The sequence below is a fragment of the Scleropages formosus genome, chromosome 3 (assembly GCF_900964775.1).
Source record: "Scleropages formosus chromosome 3, fSclFor1.1, whole genome shotgun sequence".
In the NCBI taxonomy this organism is placed as follows: Eukaryota; Metazoa; Chordata; class Actinopteri; order Osteoglossiformes; family Osteoglossidae; genus Scleropages; species Scleropages formosus.
This window is the reverse complement of record NC_041808.1, coordinates 27,457,111-27,475,863: the sequence shown is the minus strand read 5'-3', so window position 1 is coordinate 27,475,863 and position 18,753 is coordinate 27,457,111. Positions and strand designations below refer to the sequence as shown.

Genomic DNA, 18,753 nt, shown 5'->3' with positions numbered 1-18,753 from the left:
TGTATTTATAAAAATATATCAAATAGTGTAATCAATCCATACTCGTATACATGATGTCATGCGATGCAGAAGGTACAGCATATATGCAATACATGCTTTACACCTTTATGCGCAAATAACGTCGATATTTACTCATTGCCTGCTAGTAAGGAATGCAGAAGCACGAGCTGTGCGGCGAGAGCAGAGGCAAATCTTATTCGTTGGTTCAGCAGGTTCGCTCACAGACGTAAGGATTAATGAAAATGTACTTATGAGTGCAGTCCCTGGGGTAAATATTAGAGAACATGTTCCAAAAACGTCACGGTTGTTAAAGCGAGCCATCTCTGACCGCACGTGACATTAATCGCACAATGACTATATTCACCAGGGAAAGACGGTCTGTAGAAAGCAGGCGTCCTGTGATCATCACCTCAAGTCAAATACTGCTTTTTCATGCACTCCTTAACTCCTATATGCGAGTTGCAGCTGAAGAGTTGCAACTTTCACTTCTGTGTTTTAACGCTTTGGCCTGAACTTTTTTCTATTAATACACCTACTTTCACGTAATTTGCATAACCCTTTGCCGGCGAACCCCAAGAAGAGCTCCGCCAACCCACAGCTTAAGTAAAATTGGTTTAATGAGAGCAACTCATATCTATGACCCTATACCTTCAATGTACAGCACTGGTCAAAAGTTTGAGCGCGCCTGGGCAACCTGGACGCTCTCTCTATGGGATGAACCGGAGAGAAGAGCGAAAGCAAAGCGAAACGCAAGAGTCCTACACCTGCGGAAACCGCTGCAGAAGAGTTGGGAGGACACGGCGCCACATCTCCTGATCAAACTAGTAAACCAGATGCCTCGTGGTGGAAAGAGAAAAGACTAGTTTCCAGCAAGTGAAACTTTTGACTGGTACTGGAATTACTCTAATTATAGAGCACCAGGAAGCCAATGGAAACCATGTGTCTCCACAGACACCGAAGGTCTTAAAACGAAGACGACGGCTCCGTATGCACGCCTCACGTAATAGCAATCGGCCAAATGGCTTCATTTTCACTCGTTGAAACGTCAAGCAGACGTCAACAACCTCACAACGGGATACCTCTGAACTAACAAACATGTGGAGATGAGAGACACACGTACACACTGTTGTAACCCTTCCTCCCACACGTGTGGCACAAAGCAAGTGAGCGGCTTAGCACTGGGGGGTTCCAGGTGACAGACGGGAGGAGAAAGGACATGCAGGCATGAGGTCTGGATAACTAGTCCTAAGAACCAGCATAACCATCCTTGTTATCATACGTGTTTTTTTAAAAAAAAAAAAAAAAGAGTGACAAGAGTAGCATTTAACCGTTTCTTGAACTCGATCGCAGGTGCTTTTTTCCTTTGAGCTACCAACTTTACTGTACATTTATTTGTAAAGTTTGTACCTCAGACAAAGAAAGGAAAAAAAGGGTTTTGTTTCTCCAAAATGGCAAACAATGTTGACCTACAACGTTAATCTTGCAGAAATTTAGCCATTTAAACAGCTGCTAATTTTTTATTGCAGAGGGGGGCGTGGTGGCGCAGTGGGTTGGACCGGGTCGGACCGGGTCCTGCTCTCCGGTGGGTCTGGGGTTCGAGTCCCGCTTGGGGTGCCTTGCGATAGACTGGTGTCCCATCCTGGGTGTGTCCCCTCCCCCTCCAGTCCTTTACCCTGTGTTACTGGGTTAGGCTCAGGCTCCCCGCAACCCCGCATGGGACAAGCGGTATCAGATAACGTGTGTGTGTAATTTTTATTGCATCAATTCAAGGTAAGTACCTTGATCAAGGGCACTACAACAAGGGGGTGGGATTTGAACCTGGGCCATTCCAGTGCACGGCAGCAGCTCTAACCCTAACGCCACCTGCTGCCCCTGGGTTACATTTCCTAGGCCCTAATGCTGTTCTGCCACTTGAACAATTAACCTTTTACTAAAGGTGTTCAGCAGTTGTTAGCCACACACTTGCACATTTTTTTCACCTATTCGCCCAGTTGCACAGATTTCACACAAGTGCACACACACATTTATGCATTTGGGCTTTTTGCGTTTCCCCAAAGCGATGAGTAAAGAAATGATGAGTTACTCGGAGTAAAGAAAAGTGCAAGAGCTTGGGAAGGACATGGGTCTGAGAGAGATGAGTTCAGAGTGTGTGGATCTTTCAGGACATAAAGAACAGATATCTGAGCAAAAGGGTTTTATAACCCATGTATCATTTCAATAATTTAGGGAGAACCACCGCCACTATTCAACATGGGGGGAGGGGTATTATAGAGGGGAAGCATGGCGCTCACAACATACAACATCAGCGAGCATCACCCATCATCACGTCGGGCATTATTACCCATGTCATGCCATGAACGCTGCAGCCACACTGACTGAACACAGCTCACGTGTATGCACCTATGTCACGCGAAGAATCGAAAAACAGATCTGAACTTTATCCGCACATCGCCGCATTTTTACCACAAGGCAGTCCGTCTAGAAAAACAGCAATGTTGCAAATGCCTTCAGATGCTCACGCTGCATAGCTACAAAAATATAAAACAGAGTAATGACTAAAAGTGTTAAAACTTTACCGCAGTCCTGTAAACTGGCAGTAGGTGGTGAAGGGTTCACACCAGCCACCTTGCACTCCAAGGAGCCAGGTTCAAATCCCACCCCCTGCTGTGACACCCCTGATCAAGGTACCTACCCTGAACTGACACAGTAAAAATTACCCACCTGTATAAAAGGGAAAATCTGTGTAATTAGCTTAACACTAATCTGTTTTGGAGAAAAGTGTCAGATAAATAATTATGCTCTGCTTAACATGGAACTAGTGTGAAGTAAACATATAAGACATTTATAATAACATAAGACATTTTATGCATTTTCTATTTTATACGCACGTGCGCACAGAGTGTCGTGCATCCTTTAAAACAGACTTTCATTAAAAAAAACAAATAAAAGAAGGGTCGACGAGACCCTTCAACGTGCCTCTTCGTACGAGCAGCACCTCGGCTGCCGTTACGCGTTATTGACTGCGAGTCGGAGACACACTTATTTACATGGCTTTGTGTTTCCTTCCAGTGCTAACAAGAGCCTTCTGTTGCCGGAGAGGAGAGAAAGTCCACTCAGCTGAGCCTCTAATGCCGATTAGTCAGATAAGCAGGAAACACAGGAGTCCAAGAAATGGGAAGCGTTTCAGCAGATGCCAGAGAAGCTCATTAACACGGTAACGTAACCGCCTTTACTGACCAAAATACGCCATGCAAACTGCAATGGAGATATTACGCAACGCAGTTCGCCGAGATCACCTAACAAGACGTGCCGTCTCCCACGGTTTTCCAGCAATGAACGTAACGAGCAGCCCGGCGACATTCCTGAAACCAAGATCCTGGTTACACCAGATGACGGTCTAGTTTAAGGCTTTAAAAGCGCAAAATGTGCAAGCTGCTTGTCGTGCGGGGAGCGTACAACACTTTATTCCGCCACATCCTTTCCGCAGGTGGCTCGGTGGTTAGAGCCGTTACCTTGCAGGTTTGAAGTCCACCTCCTGCTGTAGCACCCTTGAAAGGGTATGGACTCTGAACTGATACAGTAAAAATTACCCAACTATGTAAGTGAACAAATCGTTCTAAGTACTTTAGCGTGCAAACATCACAGTTTAAGTCACCTTGAAGAAAATCAATTAAATTTATAATAACATAATGAAAATAATAAATTTTTCATGTTCCCTGGAAGGCTCATTACAAGCAGGACTATCTTCCACTTCGACCAATTTATCACTTTGTGAGACTTTACAATTATATGACAAAAATTTGACATTCTGTAATCATTTGCCATTTGGCCAGGGTGCGTTTGTGCAGGAAAAATTAAAAGCACGGCCTTTTAATTTTTTTTTTTTTTTTTTTTTTGTATTTGACCCTGCTAAAATTGAACTAATTTATTAACCGCAATTAGCCTTGTTTAATTAATGATTAGGGGGTGCGGTGGCGCAGTGGGTTGGACCACAGTCCTGCTGTCCGGTGGGTCTGGGGTTCGAGTCCCGCTTGGGGTGCCTTGTGATGGACTGGCGTCCCGTCCTGGGTGTGTCCCCTTCCCCCTCCGGCCTTACGCCCTGTGTTGCCGGGTTAGGCTCCGGTTCCCCGTGACCCCGTATGGGACAAGCGGTTCTGAAAATGTGTGTGTGTGTGTGTAATTAATGATTACAGCAGAGAAACGGAGAAAAATTAAACCAAATGCTAATTTATGCTACTTGCCTTGAGGAGAACAAAGGAGATGCAACTCAAGTGAAGGAGTACAGAACTGTAGTGGAGAACTGTGATAATTACACAATGTCTTGCTGAGGAGACTAATTATTACATGCCTGTATAACAGTCACGGAACAAAAAAGACGAGGCTCGTTTCGCCAGTCCAAATAATTAGGGGCTATTTCCAGAGCTCCGATCGGCTGAGTCAAACACCAGCGGCGGAAAAGAAGCCCGTGCAAAGAAAAGAGAAGGAAGCCTCCATCATGCCGCAGGAGCCGGAGCCGAGTGGGGCAGGGAGCGGTTGGCACCATGATCCAATTACGCCCACTCAGAGAAACACAAACCTTCGGCGCTCATGATGCGGCAGCAAAGTACAGTGGAGGAAAATGTCGCACTTCACTTTGCTCTCAAAACAATAACGGGGTGCATTTCACTTTCGCATTCCACATATTCCATCATGCATCAACTTTGCTATGACCTTCAACAGTATTAGCAGTAAAGAAAGCATGAAAGATTAGCACACCGGGACCTACAGGGCCTGATCACTCACTACACTCCCCCCACAGAGCATTATGCTCCCCCACCTCTTGCTGCTTGGTGGCCCAACTCACAAGAGGTCCACAATCCAAAGTGGGCAGGTTCTCAAATTTGACCCTAATATGATGGAACATTTACATTTATCTATGTAGCAGACGCTTTTTACCGAAGCACTGTACAATTCGGAGTAAACAAAAGTGCATCAGCGGAGATGGAATGAGAGGTGATGAAGCACGGCTTATTTGTTATTTACAGCCGTTGTCGTACACATTTCACCAGCTACCAACTGAAGCGACGTACAAATAGGAAAACGGGTAAATAAAAAGTAGCAGATGCTGAGGTACTAACTTACAAAGGAACTACCCCTGTTCCTCAGAGCTGCTGAGTCCCTTCCAGGATTCAAGGAGGGTACAGAAACAGTCTCTTGTAAAGCCATTTCTATCCCAAGCTCGACAGCTACATAAATAAACCAAATACCATCTAACCCTATTAACAGTTTATTTACTATCTAAATGCCACTTTGACAGGCAACTACTATTTGTGTTTGCCTAACAGTATCAAACGAACTGTGCTTTGATTTGTGTGCGTCTGCATCAAAAGCTCCCCAGCTGATACGGAACGCACTGCTGTTTACTTAAAATTCTACATGACTGCAGAGAAAGGCAACTGCCCAAATTATAAAGGCAAACAATACATAATTTAAAGGTTTAAGAATGAAAAAGTCAAAAATATGTACGTATAGATAAAGCTAAGATAAACAACCACAATAAGGAAAAAAAAAGGAAATGATTTGCTAAATAAATGTGTTCCACTGTTTTGTAAAACTTATTTTTGCATTTATGAAAACAATGGGTCTATGATGATTGCTGCATATCAAAGGACACAATTACAATTGCTGGAGCAAACATTCAGAAATCATTCCCCCCCCCACAGCACACAAAATCCATAATCAAATTGTTGTGTAACATTGCATCATGCTGATAATGTAGTCACACAGTACACGTCAACCATTCTTTTATCCACACTATAATTTAAGGGCTGCTTGTGCCAAGTTGACCTTTAAACAACAACAACCCTACATCTGGAAGCCAGAGGAGTATGCCAGTGACTGGACAGTGATTTGCAGTGTAATTTTTAGTGTAATAAAAGGCTCTTAGACAAACTGGATGACAGGCATAATTGCAATGGATGTGAGAGGTTCCCTTTAGCAATCGCAGTGCAAACAGCAGCATTTCCATTAGATCTGCACAAAATATGTTGCTTTCTCCAGCATCATCAGAAAGGCTTTTTCCCCCCCAAAAGGCTAAGACTCGCGTGTTTTCGCCTTTTCCTGACAGCTCTAACCCTGACTGCAAGCGACTACGGACATAACGCAACACCACACGCAATCAACGCAGTGCCATCTGTGTGTCCAGAGAAGAATAGCAAAACATAACCAAAGGCTGGTGTTTTGGGACAGTGGGTCAACCTCACTGGTCGTCACTTATATGAAGACACCTGTATGAGTCTAATCACACTCTAAGATAGGCCGGTTCAGGTTACGAAAACTGAACTTTATGAGGAGGTTCAGTTAATAACCCTACTCCAGCTTACGAGGCAGCTCATCGCACTTATCGGGACCGATCAAGACTTCACAGGACGAGACCAGAGCCACCATGCGGTCCGCCTCTCAGTTCGGCTCCTGTCGCGCTAAACTACCAGCCTCCACTTGCCGTCGTTTGCTCGTTTCACTTGTTTAAATCTCAGTAATCACAGGTCACATTTGGACTACGCAAAGAATGCTTATTTATTAGAGAAGTACAAATTAATTTCCATTGCTGTTACTGATTTTTTTTCTGATTTGTCACTGTCCTTTTTTGCATTAAATGTTTAATACACAAACATTTGTTTATGAGTATTAAGCACACTGCACAAAATAGTAAGAGAAGAGCTGAAGGGGAACAGGTACACAGCCATACAGTTTTAAACAGTAATCGATGAAGGGACGCTACCTCGTTCTGCTGTTTTATTAAAATTAACATTTTAATGGAATCGTGGCATTTTAGCATAAATAGGTGCCAGTTTTGGGGCTCAGAAACGCATACAAATTTTTACCATTAAAACTAACAGTAATTATGCCTCAGGTTTACGAGAATTCACATTTCAAATGGTTGATCAGGAAAGAATTGCCTTCATAAAGTGGGGGTAGACAGACGGTAGAAACCTATAGTTATATACACCTATATACTGCGAGTTCCCCTTGAATTCTGCGTGCATCATTTCCCTCCAAAGTTTTCTCAGTTTAAAAAAAAAAAAAAAAAAAAAAATCCAGTCTTCATAAACCACCCTTGTTAACGATGACATATTCCAACCAAAGAATGGGGTCCCCGTCACGCATCGCTGATCTAGTGTACATAAAATCTATCCCCTAAGGGTAATGAAGGTGTACACTCCTTTGTTTCAGTAAAAGATGCCTTGAGAAAAACAAAGGACTAAAGCACAGAAACTGCCCAGCATTATTTTATATCAGTTATATATGACCAAGACCAAGCCCTGGGGGGCAAGGCATAGCATGTGTGTGTCTGTCGGCGTATTTGCACATTTCTGTACATATTTACTCCTTTAGAATCCTCCAGAAAATCTCTGCTGTGTCATGGCAGAGAGACACATTCTGGTTATTATGTTGGATCTAAATGAATGGGTCACTGTATTATTTGCTAAATGTAGTGCTTTACCATATTACACACTGAAAAGCATGAGCTCTGATGAGTGTTGCTTTCAAGTTCTCTGCTGTAACTGCACAAACCTTTCAGGAGTTTTTTTTTTTTTAAATGGTATGCTCAGTACAGACTCCTCAAAAGGCCTTTTAGTATCATACGAAATAGCACAATGGAGGAAACCTTTGCGCTGCAGAAAACATTACCATTAGCACAAAGGCTTCTTTCCTTTAAGTGTAAAGAATTAGCCACAGGAGAGTTCATGACACAAGCTTGATTTCCATTTATGGTAAACAGTGCTTTGTATACAACATAAAACAACAATATGCCAGAAATCCTTAATTATGTACAAAAAACGTTACATTTTTCCGTGTTCCTACAAAAAAATAAATTGTCAAAAAACAGGCAATACACTTGAAGATCAAAAAACCTTTAAAACAAAATATTTTAAACTCTTGATAATGTTTAGAAGGCAATAAAACTTTAGAACTGATGGTAAATGAAAACCATGAATATGAACACTTGTTATGTTCTTGATAGTCTCACCTTCTTTGAGAGCCTTATCCACATTGTGGGATATCGCCGCTCTTCTGTTCTGCGCCGGGTCCGACAGCTGCGCAGAGAAACGCCCCTGCGGAGCGGAAAACGGTTATAGAACTACTGGAGTAACAGCCCCCTTCCTGTTCATGAGAAATACCCTGACTGAGTACAAAAACACGATAAGAGCGAAACTGACTGTTTGCTGGCTTATTCCACTGAAGTGGGCATATGACATACTGGTGACCTGTGTCTTCAGGGGTTGCTAGCTCTCATCCCATTTGGGAAGTAGCGACTGAATACTCCCCGGACTCCACGGAAGGTACGAAGACATAAGCAAGCGACGTGGCACCAGCACTGCAGCAACAGAGCGCGTTACCCCGCAATCAGTGCTTTGGAATTCCAGCCCTTCGTTAAACCTGCCACAGCAAGCGGTGGAGCGATTAGAGCCGGCACACTCCGCCTGGATGACCCGGGTTCGAAACCCGCTGCAGTACCTCTGATCTATGCATGTACCCTGAACTGACACAGTAAAAAATTACCCAGCTGTGTGAATGGGTAAATAACTTGGTAACCTGGCCCTGTAAGTTGCACTGGAGAAAAATTATCTGCCAAATATACAAACGCGACGTAAAGGTCCGGTAAGAAAACCGAAGGTCAGAAGTCAAGTCGAGGCAGGCTGTGCACAAGAAAAAGGACACAAAAAGGGAGCATCCTTTCGACAGTAACTTAACTGGCTGCAGGCCAGGGTATCTCACTGCACCTGCAACACTTCCTTTGCATACAGAGGCCAGATCTTGGCAGCTGTGGTCCAGCATCATCATGATGTCCCTGGCTGGTGTGCACGTGACAGGCATGGATTACCATGTACAAAGACACGTGATTAAGTGGAGCCGACACATCTGGACAGCCTGGAAAACCATAAGCGTCGCTATCTTCACACTAGGGTGCTGCAGATGTGGAGCGGGTGCGGGTCCGAATGCAGCCCCCTCCCCCTCCGCAACAGCGGCGCTCGCAATAATTGATATTAATAATTGCCATGATTATTATTAATTAATGCCCCGCCGCGAAAGAGCGAACCGAAGCCAGAAGGTGCCGCATGCACACTGCCACTGTGGGAGTAGATGCGCGGGGACACACCCACCATCATCAGTTTGTGGAGCAGCTCCGAGTGCGCGCAACGGCTCCGCGGCGCGTCAAAGCGGCTCGCGGCGGGAGCGCCGCTCTGCGCGAGGAGCCCGAAGGTGCCCACGAGGATGCAGAGCAACGCGAAGGACACGTAGAGGAAGAGCCGCAGCAGGAGCGACGCCAGGCTCACGTCGGAGTCGCTGAAGTGCAGCAGCAGAGCCAGGGCGAGCGCGGCGGCGATCGGGGCCAGGAGGCGGGAAGAGGGGCTCCGGCTGCTTCTGCTACTGCCGTCCGCACACATGGTGCCGTCACTGACATCTCCGTGGGAGGCGGCGCGGAGACGCACCTGGCCGCTCTCCGCCGGCTCACCTGCGCTCAGTGCCGCGGCAATGTCTGCGCTTCCGCCGGATCGATGATGAGGAGCACAAAGCCGCTCGCGAACGCAGTCATTCACACGCGGGGCGTCCGGTGCGTAACTAACAACCCGGCGGGTTTCATCTTTTTGTTGACATCGCAGCTCACTCGCGCAACTCCAGCCTGAGCGACAACCGAGGAGATCGTAATAATAACAGTAATACTAGTGATAAACGTGAGCCGGCGTCCTGTGTTGTTCTTCTTAATAAAAAGAGCGTCTAGTTCATGTTTATTTTCTGCTACAATCTTAGTAGTAAGTCGCAGTCACACCACAGTTAGTCCTCTTCTCTTGTTCTCTCTGTATCTCTTTCGCGTAGAGGGCTATTTAACGGACGCCTCGCGATCCTGCAGGCACGCGAACGGCAACGCGGCTGATCGACTCCAATCAGCACGCGTAGTAAACGCAGGTAACGGGAAGCGCCGCTGGGGTCCTGTTTGCCCTCGTTCCTCGGAGCAGCTGAGCAGCAGGTAACGCCCCCATAAGCTCACGTGACACCGATCCACCAATCGGCGACGTGGTTGACGACTGTTAACAGGGAGGACACGCCTTTGTTCACGTGATATTTGTCCACCAATAGAATATTGACCAGAAGGGCCAGGACCTCCCCCCCGCCCACCTCTTCAAGTTGAATGTATGTTGCTGTACCGCTGGGTTGCGCAGAATATTGTCCTCCTAGATAAATTCCATATGCACAAAGGCAGATTTTTGTACGCCCTACCCGTTTATGTATGGCATTTTTTTTTAAAAAAACAAAAAACATGTTTCTGTCAGTCTTATGAAAATTAAAAAGTATTTCTTCTTTGAAACTGAAACATCGTTTACACTTAATCATACATATGCGAAACCCGGCTAATCCTCCTCTCCAGTAGATGGCGATGTCTGATGTCGCTGTTGCTATTTTTGTTTGCACATAACATATTTCTTTGGAACCCTAAGTGAAAGTTTGGGCGTGTATACGAGTATTCGCTCTAAATTCTTATGCTTTACAAAGAAATGTGTTTGTGAATTTGCACAGATTTGCGGGGGCGGGTGCAGAGTGGCGTGGCCCTGTGGACTGAAGTGTTGTGCCGCGTGATCGCCGTTTGAACATTTTACGCGGGAGATGAAATACAGCGGAAGTAAACAGTCGCTTTAGTCGCTAATTTCATTGTGAAGGAACTGCGTAGGAAGTAACTTATTTGTGTAGGTAAAACCGTTTCGGGAATATCGCAACGAATCAATTTCGTACCGGTTAATAAAAAGATTTTATGGGGTTAAGTATGTTTTTGTTGGTAGGTTGTGTGCACTAGACTTGTGCTGCTACTACTAGCTAAATGAAATGCCCGTGTTGTTATACAACTCGCTGCATGTTCAGTTTTTATATTATTATATATGGCTCATATAAATCATTTACTCTTATTTTTGTAATAACTTAAATTATTTTTTCTCTAGTTTTTTTAGTCATGAATTATTTTATATGCATTCTTGCTCTTTTGCAGGTTACAAGTTTGACACAGCAGGACTGAGGAAGATGAGGTGCGTTTCTCTCTATTTAACCAGTTCTCATCATGCATGGGAAATGTATTCTTATTCTTTTTTAAAGTTTTGTGTTTGTCTCTTTCCCTCGTGTGTCAGCTCAAAAAAGTCTCGAGTGGTGAAGATGCTGAAGAAACTCCAGAGTGACCTTTTGGTATTTAGCTAACTTGATCCAGTCCTCTTTTCTGTTGTTTCTCTCAAAATGTATGTACAGATATTATGTTTTAATGTTTAATTTGTGTGTATCTTAAAATTCATGAGTCACTTAAGAGCAATCAGAAGATGTGCACATCTGGGTGCTCTGGTTTCCTCCCACAGTCCAAAGACATGCTGTTCAGGTTCCCCATAGTGTTTGAGTGACAGAGAGAGTGTGTTTTGCTGATGTATGGATGAGTGACCCAGTGTAAGTCACCACGGTGAATAAGGTGTGTGGGCTGGTAACACTACAGAGAGTTCATTGGAAGTCACTTTGGACAAAAGCGTCTTGTAAATAAAGAAATGTAAATCTGTATGTATCCTTTTGGTTTGGGGTTGTTGTTGGTATTAGGAGTTGCAGGAGCTTAGTGGTTAGAGGCGCACCTTCTTGCACTGGAATGTGTCAGGTTCAAATCCCACCTCCTGCTGTTGTAGCTTTGATCAAGTTACTTACCCTGAACAGATACAGTATAAATTGCCCAGCTGTGTAAACAGATAAATCATTGTAAGATGTTTGCTATATAAACCAACATTGTAAGTTGCTTTAGGCAAAAGCTAGCTAAATGAATGACTGTTAATACTTATTAGTAGTAGTATTAATTTCACTGATGACTTTGTCCAGGTGCACTTGCAATGTCTGATAAGTCACCTAGAAGGAACCTGTTATACCTTTGAGCTTAAAACCCATGCATAATTAGACTTTTAAATATTAATCTATGTAAATTGTGTAACATGACATTGTCATATAAAAGTAAGGGTGTATGTTAAATTGTTTTGCACATTGCATCTCCTGAACAAGATGAACAGCCGTGTCTTGAAAAAATAAGACAATTTTGGAAATTTGATGTGGCAGTTAGCTGCATACAGTATAAAACTGTCTGTATTTGGCTTCATAAATCCTCTCTTGCTGAAACCAAATTCTGCTGCTCCAGGCGGAAGACGGGGGCGTGGAGAAAACGCAGACGTTGTCTTCATTAAACGTCTCCTCTATTGAGAAGGCCAGCTTTTTCGAGGACGACGATGTTAGCATTCACGGTACATGAATATCAGATTTTCATTTCTTTGTTTTCAGGGTGGCACGGTGACACAGCGAGTATTGCTGCTACCTCACAGTGCCTGGGATGTTTGAGCTTTGGTTCGAATTTGGCTCAGTTTGTGTGGAGTTTGCATGTTCTCCTCGTGTCTGCATGTGTTTCCTCCGTGTGCTCCAGGTTCTGCAGCAGTCCAAAGAGAGTCAGTTCAGGTTGCCCATAGTGTGTCTGTGTGTGTGTGTGAGACTACTCTGTGATGGACTGGCACTACACGGTGTACCCCCCTTTGCCTTGTACCCAGTGATTCCAGGGATCTGGACCACTGTCATCAAAACAAGGTGTCATTGAAAATGGATGGAAGGATGCATGGATTTCCATATTTCCACTTAGCGGTGGTGTAATTTTCAGCGTGTTTATTTACCAAGGTGATCATTTGATTTTGTCATTGTACTTAAAATGTGAGACTGATTCAATTCCCAACGCCTGCCACAGGCAATCCACTTCATAGCACTGCGCTTGAGGATGTGCTCAGTCCTGCTCTGGGACAGAGAGAGGGTCTGCCACAGCCATCTGTCAGCAAAGAGGAGACCAGAGGCAGAAGGAAGAGTGCTGGGAGATGCCATGCCAAAGGCAGCCACACGCTGGAAAGGCAAACAGGCACAAGAGTGAAATCAAGGTCTCGTATAACAATTGCCCACTTTCCTATTCTGCTGCTGTGACTTGCAGGCTGTTTTTTTTTTTTCTTTTTTTTACATCCCAAGTGTTCAGTCCATGGATCTCCATGTTTCTCTCTGACCTCCAGGACTTTAGGAAGGGTTTCAGAGGGTGTGGAAACAGTGGAAACATCCGGTACGCAGAGTGGGTCTGCGGTGACTACATCCTCCAAGGTGCTTTCTGAAGATCATAGTGTCCAACCCAGTGACTTGGTATGATTTCTGTAATTCTTAATTTGGCTTGTGTTGTTGTTTTCCATATTTTATGGCATGAGGTCATTATAACAACACATCAGACTTAACATAATAATTCTGAGCTGAATGACTGTTTTTCCTCATATGGCTAAATCCTTATGATGTTGTGCTATTTTCTAACTAACGATGCTGAACAGCATCTTTGCTACATACTTTAATGGTTTTAGAGCGCCTGATGGGAACACTGGACTCTTTCTTACTGGACTCACTCTTTCTTAACTGTTTTAAATTGTTGTAAACTGGACCAGCTCGTAGTGTTGGGTATCTGTGCTTTAGAGCCAGGATTCACACCCTTTGGGCCTAGCACTGAATCCCACTGTCAAGAAGGGGATGAAAGGAAGACAAAAGGCCCTGATTCCAGCACCCAAAACACAAGTCTGGCTGCTCCCTTAACAGATACTGCTAAATTGGCAGTGAGTCTTCTATAAGGTTTTCACTTATTCAGTTCACTGAAGCTTTTCTCCAAAGCGACTTATAATGTTCACACACTGGCTGAAAACGCCTGTCCCAAGCAGGGTTGCGGCGAACTGGAGCCCAACCTGGCAACACAGCGCGCAAGGCTGGAGGGGGACACACCCAGGACGGGACGCCAGTCTGTCGCTAGGCACCCCAAGCGGGACTCGAACCCTAGACCCACCAGAGAGCGGGACCTAGCCAAACCCACTGTGCCCCCCATCTATAATATTCAGCTACTTACAATTATTTTACCCATTTATGAACTGAACTGCATGTTCTGTGTGGTACGGAGATCCAGAGAGAAACGGAATTTCATTCTCCTGTATGTGTAACTCACCTACAATCAGAATGACAATGAAGTTGACTTTATACAGCTGGATAATTTTACTGGAGCAATTAAGGGTAAATACCTTGCTCAAGGGTACTACAGCTGGAGGTGGGAATCGAGCCTGCGAACTTACCACTACGCTACCAGCTATCTCAGACCACAGAATTGGTGTGATGTTAATTTGTACCCATCTTAAAACAAAATACAGGAAATTATGGAAGAAATGTCATTTGCCTTAAATAGTGAAGTAAGGAAATATATGAAATATTGAGTATGAAACTCAAAGTGTACCTTTTGTCAGAGAGAGAGCACCGAGAAGGATGACCGAAAAAGGCTGACATCTGTGTCCTCTGAAGAGCTCAGTGATGACGACACCAGCTGGGTGAGAACTGATGAAGGCATCCTTCCATTGTTGTTTTGTTTTGTTTTGTTTTGTTTTGTTTTTTTTTTTAAAATTTATTTTATTTTTTTAAATCCTTCAGTAACTGGTTCATAGCACCATTAGCAACACACAACTACTATATAGAACAATATAGTAGTACTATAGTATATAGTAGAACATGGATAAACTAATTGGGACCAAGGCTGGTTTGGTTAATCAGGCAGTTTGGATAACCAAAGATAAATGAGAATACCGACTGACAACACATTGCAGGTTCTTCTGCCTGTAAACACCATTATTAACAAAATAGTGCAGCAGTATTGAAATTAAAAAGCAGAGTGACTCAGTGTTCCACTTTGAAACGGCAACAAACAAAAACTGGAACATTGAATAATCCATTAGATACAAAAAACTTGTGATAACATCACACTGCAGTGGCTCACAGCAGACTAAGTGAACGCCAACTGCCACCCCCTACCACACACCCCCTCCTGCTCTCACAACGAACAAAGGTACAGCTGCTTTACTGTACTTTCAGTTTACAGTTCTTGAACTTTATTGTTCTTCACTATCTTTTTTTATTAATAATATATTGTATCTCTGGTCTCCAGTGTCAAATTGTTCTAGTTTACAGTTAAATTACATGTCCCGTATAGCCTTTTTTGTATTTGTTATACAGTATTTATGTTAATTTTTTTTATAGCATTGTGTACATTGCCAGACTCTAGCCTGTGCACTACACTATCTTGTGGTGTTTCTGCACTTGTCTGTTGTATTTATCTTTTTTACAAAATGCACTGTATATTTTGTGTGCCACGGAGGTCCAAAGAAAAACAGAATTACGTTCTCCTGTATGCGTAACTCACCTACAGGCAGAATGACGATAACTTTGACTTTTACTTGACTTGACTTAAAATTTTTATATTTATATTTTTAGCTGATACCATTAATTAATGCAAATTTAATCAAACTGAGCTCCTGTAACAGAAGTGATAGCAATTACTTGCACTATCTGCAGTGATTAGGGCATCTTTATTATATACTGAGACCAAATAATCTCTAAGCCTTTCCTAATATTATCAAATGCTGCACTGATTAAACCTAATCATAACTAATAAAGAAATCATTGTCAGCACAGCACAAGTTAGTGTAACCAGTAGTTGGCTTGAAGAGACTGTTTTCCTTAAAACATTACATTTACATTTGTGGAGTTTGCCATGAAGGTCCTCACACAGGTGCGGTGAGTAGCTAATTGGGTTTTACCATCTACTGTCTTAGCACACAGAACAGGGCAAGAAGAAGGCATTACCACGTGGGTCCGTGGTTAACAAGACGAAAGGCATGCACAAGAACAGGAACTTCCGGTGTAGGACTTCGGGTAACCTGTGGTTTTTATTCTGTGGCTGCATCGTGATTTCATTTAATAACAGAAATGGTTGTGAAAAGATAGTTTGATGGTTTCCTGTGTGCTACAGGTCCTCCCAAAAAAAAGATGCGCAAAGAAATGGATGTAAAAAATCCTATTGACTTGGACATAGCGCTGGAGTCATTTAAGGCATTTGTATCGGAGTATATGTAAGCGGATATTTTTTCTTCTTAAAAAAACCAAAACAATTGCTACTAGCAGAAGGCTTAGAGGGTAATGTTTTTATTTTATCTCATTCAGAGAAACCGTTGATTCTCAGTCAGTCAAACAGGCAATAAATGCCTTCTCAAACACATTTGAGGACAGACTAATGGAACTGGTGAGTAATTCTCTTTTAGTCAGTTTCTTGTTTTTTGGCATGATCATATTGTTTGGATTGAATATTATAGAAGAAAAGAATAGAATTGCCTAACTTAAAAGTTGGTTAAGTAGCTGAAGTGACTATAACCTTTTTTTTTTTTTCCTTTCTTTTTCTTTCAGATATCTGAGACAAAGGAGCTGAGCACCTTGAAAAAGCAAAATACCAAGGTAATTTTGCTGCCCTAGTTTTGCTTCACTACTACTCCATCCTTTTTTGATAAGCTGTAGCCAACATAATGTCCTAATAACTGGAGGACCTGGACACAACAACACATCACAAATTGTGTTTTACTACAGTAAAATAAAATTTCTGTTTGTCTACATGTCTTTCTATAATTGCAGTTTGGACTGTTGTACGTAAAAGAAAAATTAGCTTTTTGCTTTCGTATTTAATCTACAATGTTATTTCACTAGACAAACGTTTGAAGTTTGAACAAAAAATTTAAGTGTTTGGCCTTATAACTTTTCTTTAATGTAAGCAGAGTGGTATTGGAACCAAATTTTCCTGTTCTGTTTCTCATGCTCACTCAGATTGATGCTGCCATCAACCGAAAGAGAGCAAGGCTGGTAGAAGTGAAAAATGAACTGATAAAGTATGTGCTATGACTGAGAAATTACCATGTATAATTTATCACAAAATGAATCTGACATTGTAAAAATATCTAGCACACATACAATTCCTATACCAAAAACAAAATTAAATTGGTTTGTATTAATTTTAGCTTTTGTGTCAACAATGCAAAAATAACAGGTGAATACTGGCAGACCGAGAAGCAGTGCGGAGTGATGTTTTGTTGTTTCAAATGGCACAGGAGCGAGGTGCAGCTGAAGAAGATGGAGAAAGAACACGCTCAGCTACGGGAGAGACTGACTGACATTCAGAGCAGCACCTCTTTCCTTGCAGACCTAAGGGACCTTAACAAGGAGTACCTGGCGTACCGGGAACGGCACCCGGGCGAGGTGGAAATGGTGAGGAGATGGCTATTGCCATGGCTGTTTGTACCAGATTGCTTTCTGTCATTACATAACATAAATCATTCTTATTTTTAATAAATAATGTGTGCTGTGGCATGATGCAGTTTAGAGTGGCTTAGCTGACTTTTATGACCAGACAGTGGGGTTCAGAGTTGTTATCCTTCCGCCCTCTCTAATTTGACAGTATGGACCATCCAGCCTCCCAGCCCTGCTGCTGGAGGCTCGCCGTGTGATGGGGGCAGAACAACAGCTGAAGATCATCAATGAGAAGCTGCAGCAGGCTTTGGATCGTGCTGCGTACAGTTGAGCCAGCTTCGACCCTGGAGGGGCTACAGGAATACTGTGAAGGGTCACATTGTGTCCTGGCCAACATCCAGAGAAATGAGACTTGTGATCTTGTCTCATATGAAAAGCTCAGCCAGATGTGTGCTTTTATGTCCTCTCTTTCTAGTGCATCATCCTCTGTGTGGATACCAGGATAGTGTAAAATTACTTCTGTGTAATTGCCTGTGTGCTACACTATATAGCTGGAAGTCTGAGTGTGACATTATGGTTTATGCAGACACACTAGACTACAGTGTAGATGAGGTACTAATTACACTCTGCTATTTAGGGCCAGTTTTCTGTCTCCCAACCCAACGCACGAAAACTCTGTCACCTATGGGTTTAGTATATGTAAAGTGGACGATGACTGGCATCTAATGTAACTTCAGACATTCAGTAGATGGGTGATCATGAACGAATCATGACTCCAGAACTAGTGGATGCTGATAAAGTTTCAGCCCCTGCAAACTTTCACATTAAATAATCCATAGTATGAATCACAGCTGTAAATAGAACTAAATCTTTATATTGTCATAATGCACAAGGCCAGCAAAAGTTGACTTTCTGGTCTTTTTTCTAGACTTGTATCTGGATGGAAAAAAATGTATTCAGGAGGACAAATGAAGTTTGAATGTAATCTTTTCAGTTCTGTTTGTGTGAAGTGTCCTGAGTTTCTTGTATGTGTTGTGCATAACAGTTGATTGTAAATTTGCTAATTTTGCAGAAGCCTTTTACACATCTCATCAGTAGGGGACGCTGTCTAAAGACTTTCTTTTACAGAAATTATAATGTGTTAATATTAAGAAGAAATCCAATACCAGTCTTTTACATATTTTGAAGGTTTGAGTTTGAATTATATTTCACTTATCTCCTGATGTGTAGAGTTGGTTTTGTGTTGTGTAGTTGTCTCTTTTGTAATTAGGTAACAAGCTACTTTTTTATTGATATTAAAACCAGTTTGAAGTATTTTTCTAAATTCTAAGCTTTTTTTTTTTTTTACATTTTAGTCCAGCTGACTTTGGTGTTGTTATAGGCTATTGTAAAAACTGCAGAATTTCACAAAATAGAAAAATGTTTAGAGTTTAGAACTTCCTAAAAGTAATTACCTACAGAAGAATGTGTTCATTTTTCAGCTTTCTGAAATATCTTTAAAACGGTGATATAACATATTTTACAAAATATGGTTTTCTGTAGCATTCTGAAAGTATTTTTATGGTTGTTTCTGCAAAAAAAGGGGGTAAAAATTCA

General features: G+C 42.7%; 2 protein-coding genes across 3 annotated transcripts in view; one reads left to right on the top strand and one right to left on the bottom strand.

Moving 5' to 3' along the window:
• The window catches only part of snx25 (sorting nexin 25), a 38,283-nt gene extending 28,252 nt beyond the window's left edge, over window positions 1-10,031 (bottom strand). The window contains exons 1-2 of the mRNA XM_018738374.2: window positions 9,147-10,031; window positions 8,012-8,096 (exon numbers count right to left, since the gene is read on the bottom strand). Coding sequence (XP_018593890.2) covers window positions 8,012-8,096; window positions 9,147-9,431 — 370 coding nt within the window. The 5' untranslated portion in view covers window positions 9,432-10,031. The remainder of the gene's footprint in view (window positions 1-8,011; window positions 8,097-9,146) is intronic.
• Window positions 10,032-10,383: 352 nt separating this feature from the next.
• cenpu (centromere protein U) lies at window positions 10,384-18,320 on the top strand. 2 transcript variants are annotated; one of them, XM_018738562.2, is made up of 14 exons: window positions 10,384-10,663; window positions 11,024-11,060; window positions 11,160-11,214; window positions 12,188-12,290; window positions 12,779-12,962; window positions 13,089-13,212; window positions 14,340-14,420; window positions 15,699-15,798; window positions 15,896-15,995; window positions 16,087-16,165; window positions 16,327-16,374; window positions 16,738-16,799; window positions 17,019-17,175; window positions 17,366-18,320. In XM_018738562.2, exons 1-14 carry the CDS (start codon window positions 10,648-10,650, stop codon window positions 17,486-17,488), a joined length of 1,269 nt encoding a protein of 422 aa, XP_018594078.1. In that variant the 5' UTR covers window positions 10,384-10,647; the 3' UTR covers window positions 17,489-18,320. The 2 variants fall into 2 exon arrangements, with proteins under 2 accessions (XP_018594078.1, XP_018594079.1); XM_018738563.2 differs by having other exon boundaries at window positions 10,384-10,727.
• Window positions 18,321-18,753: the final 433 nt, after the last annotated feature.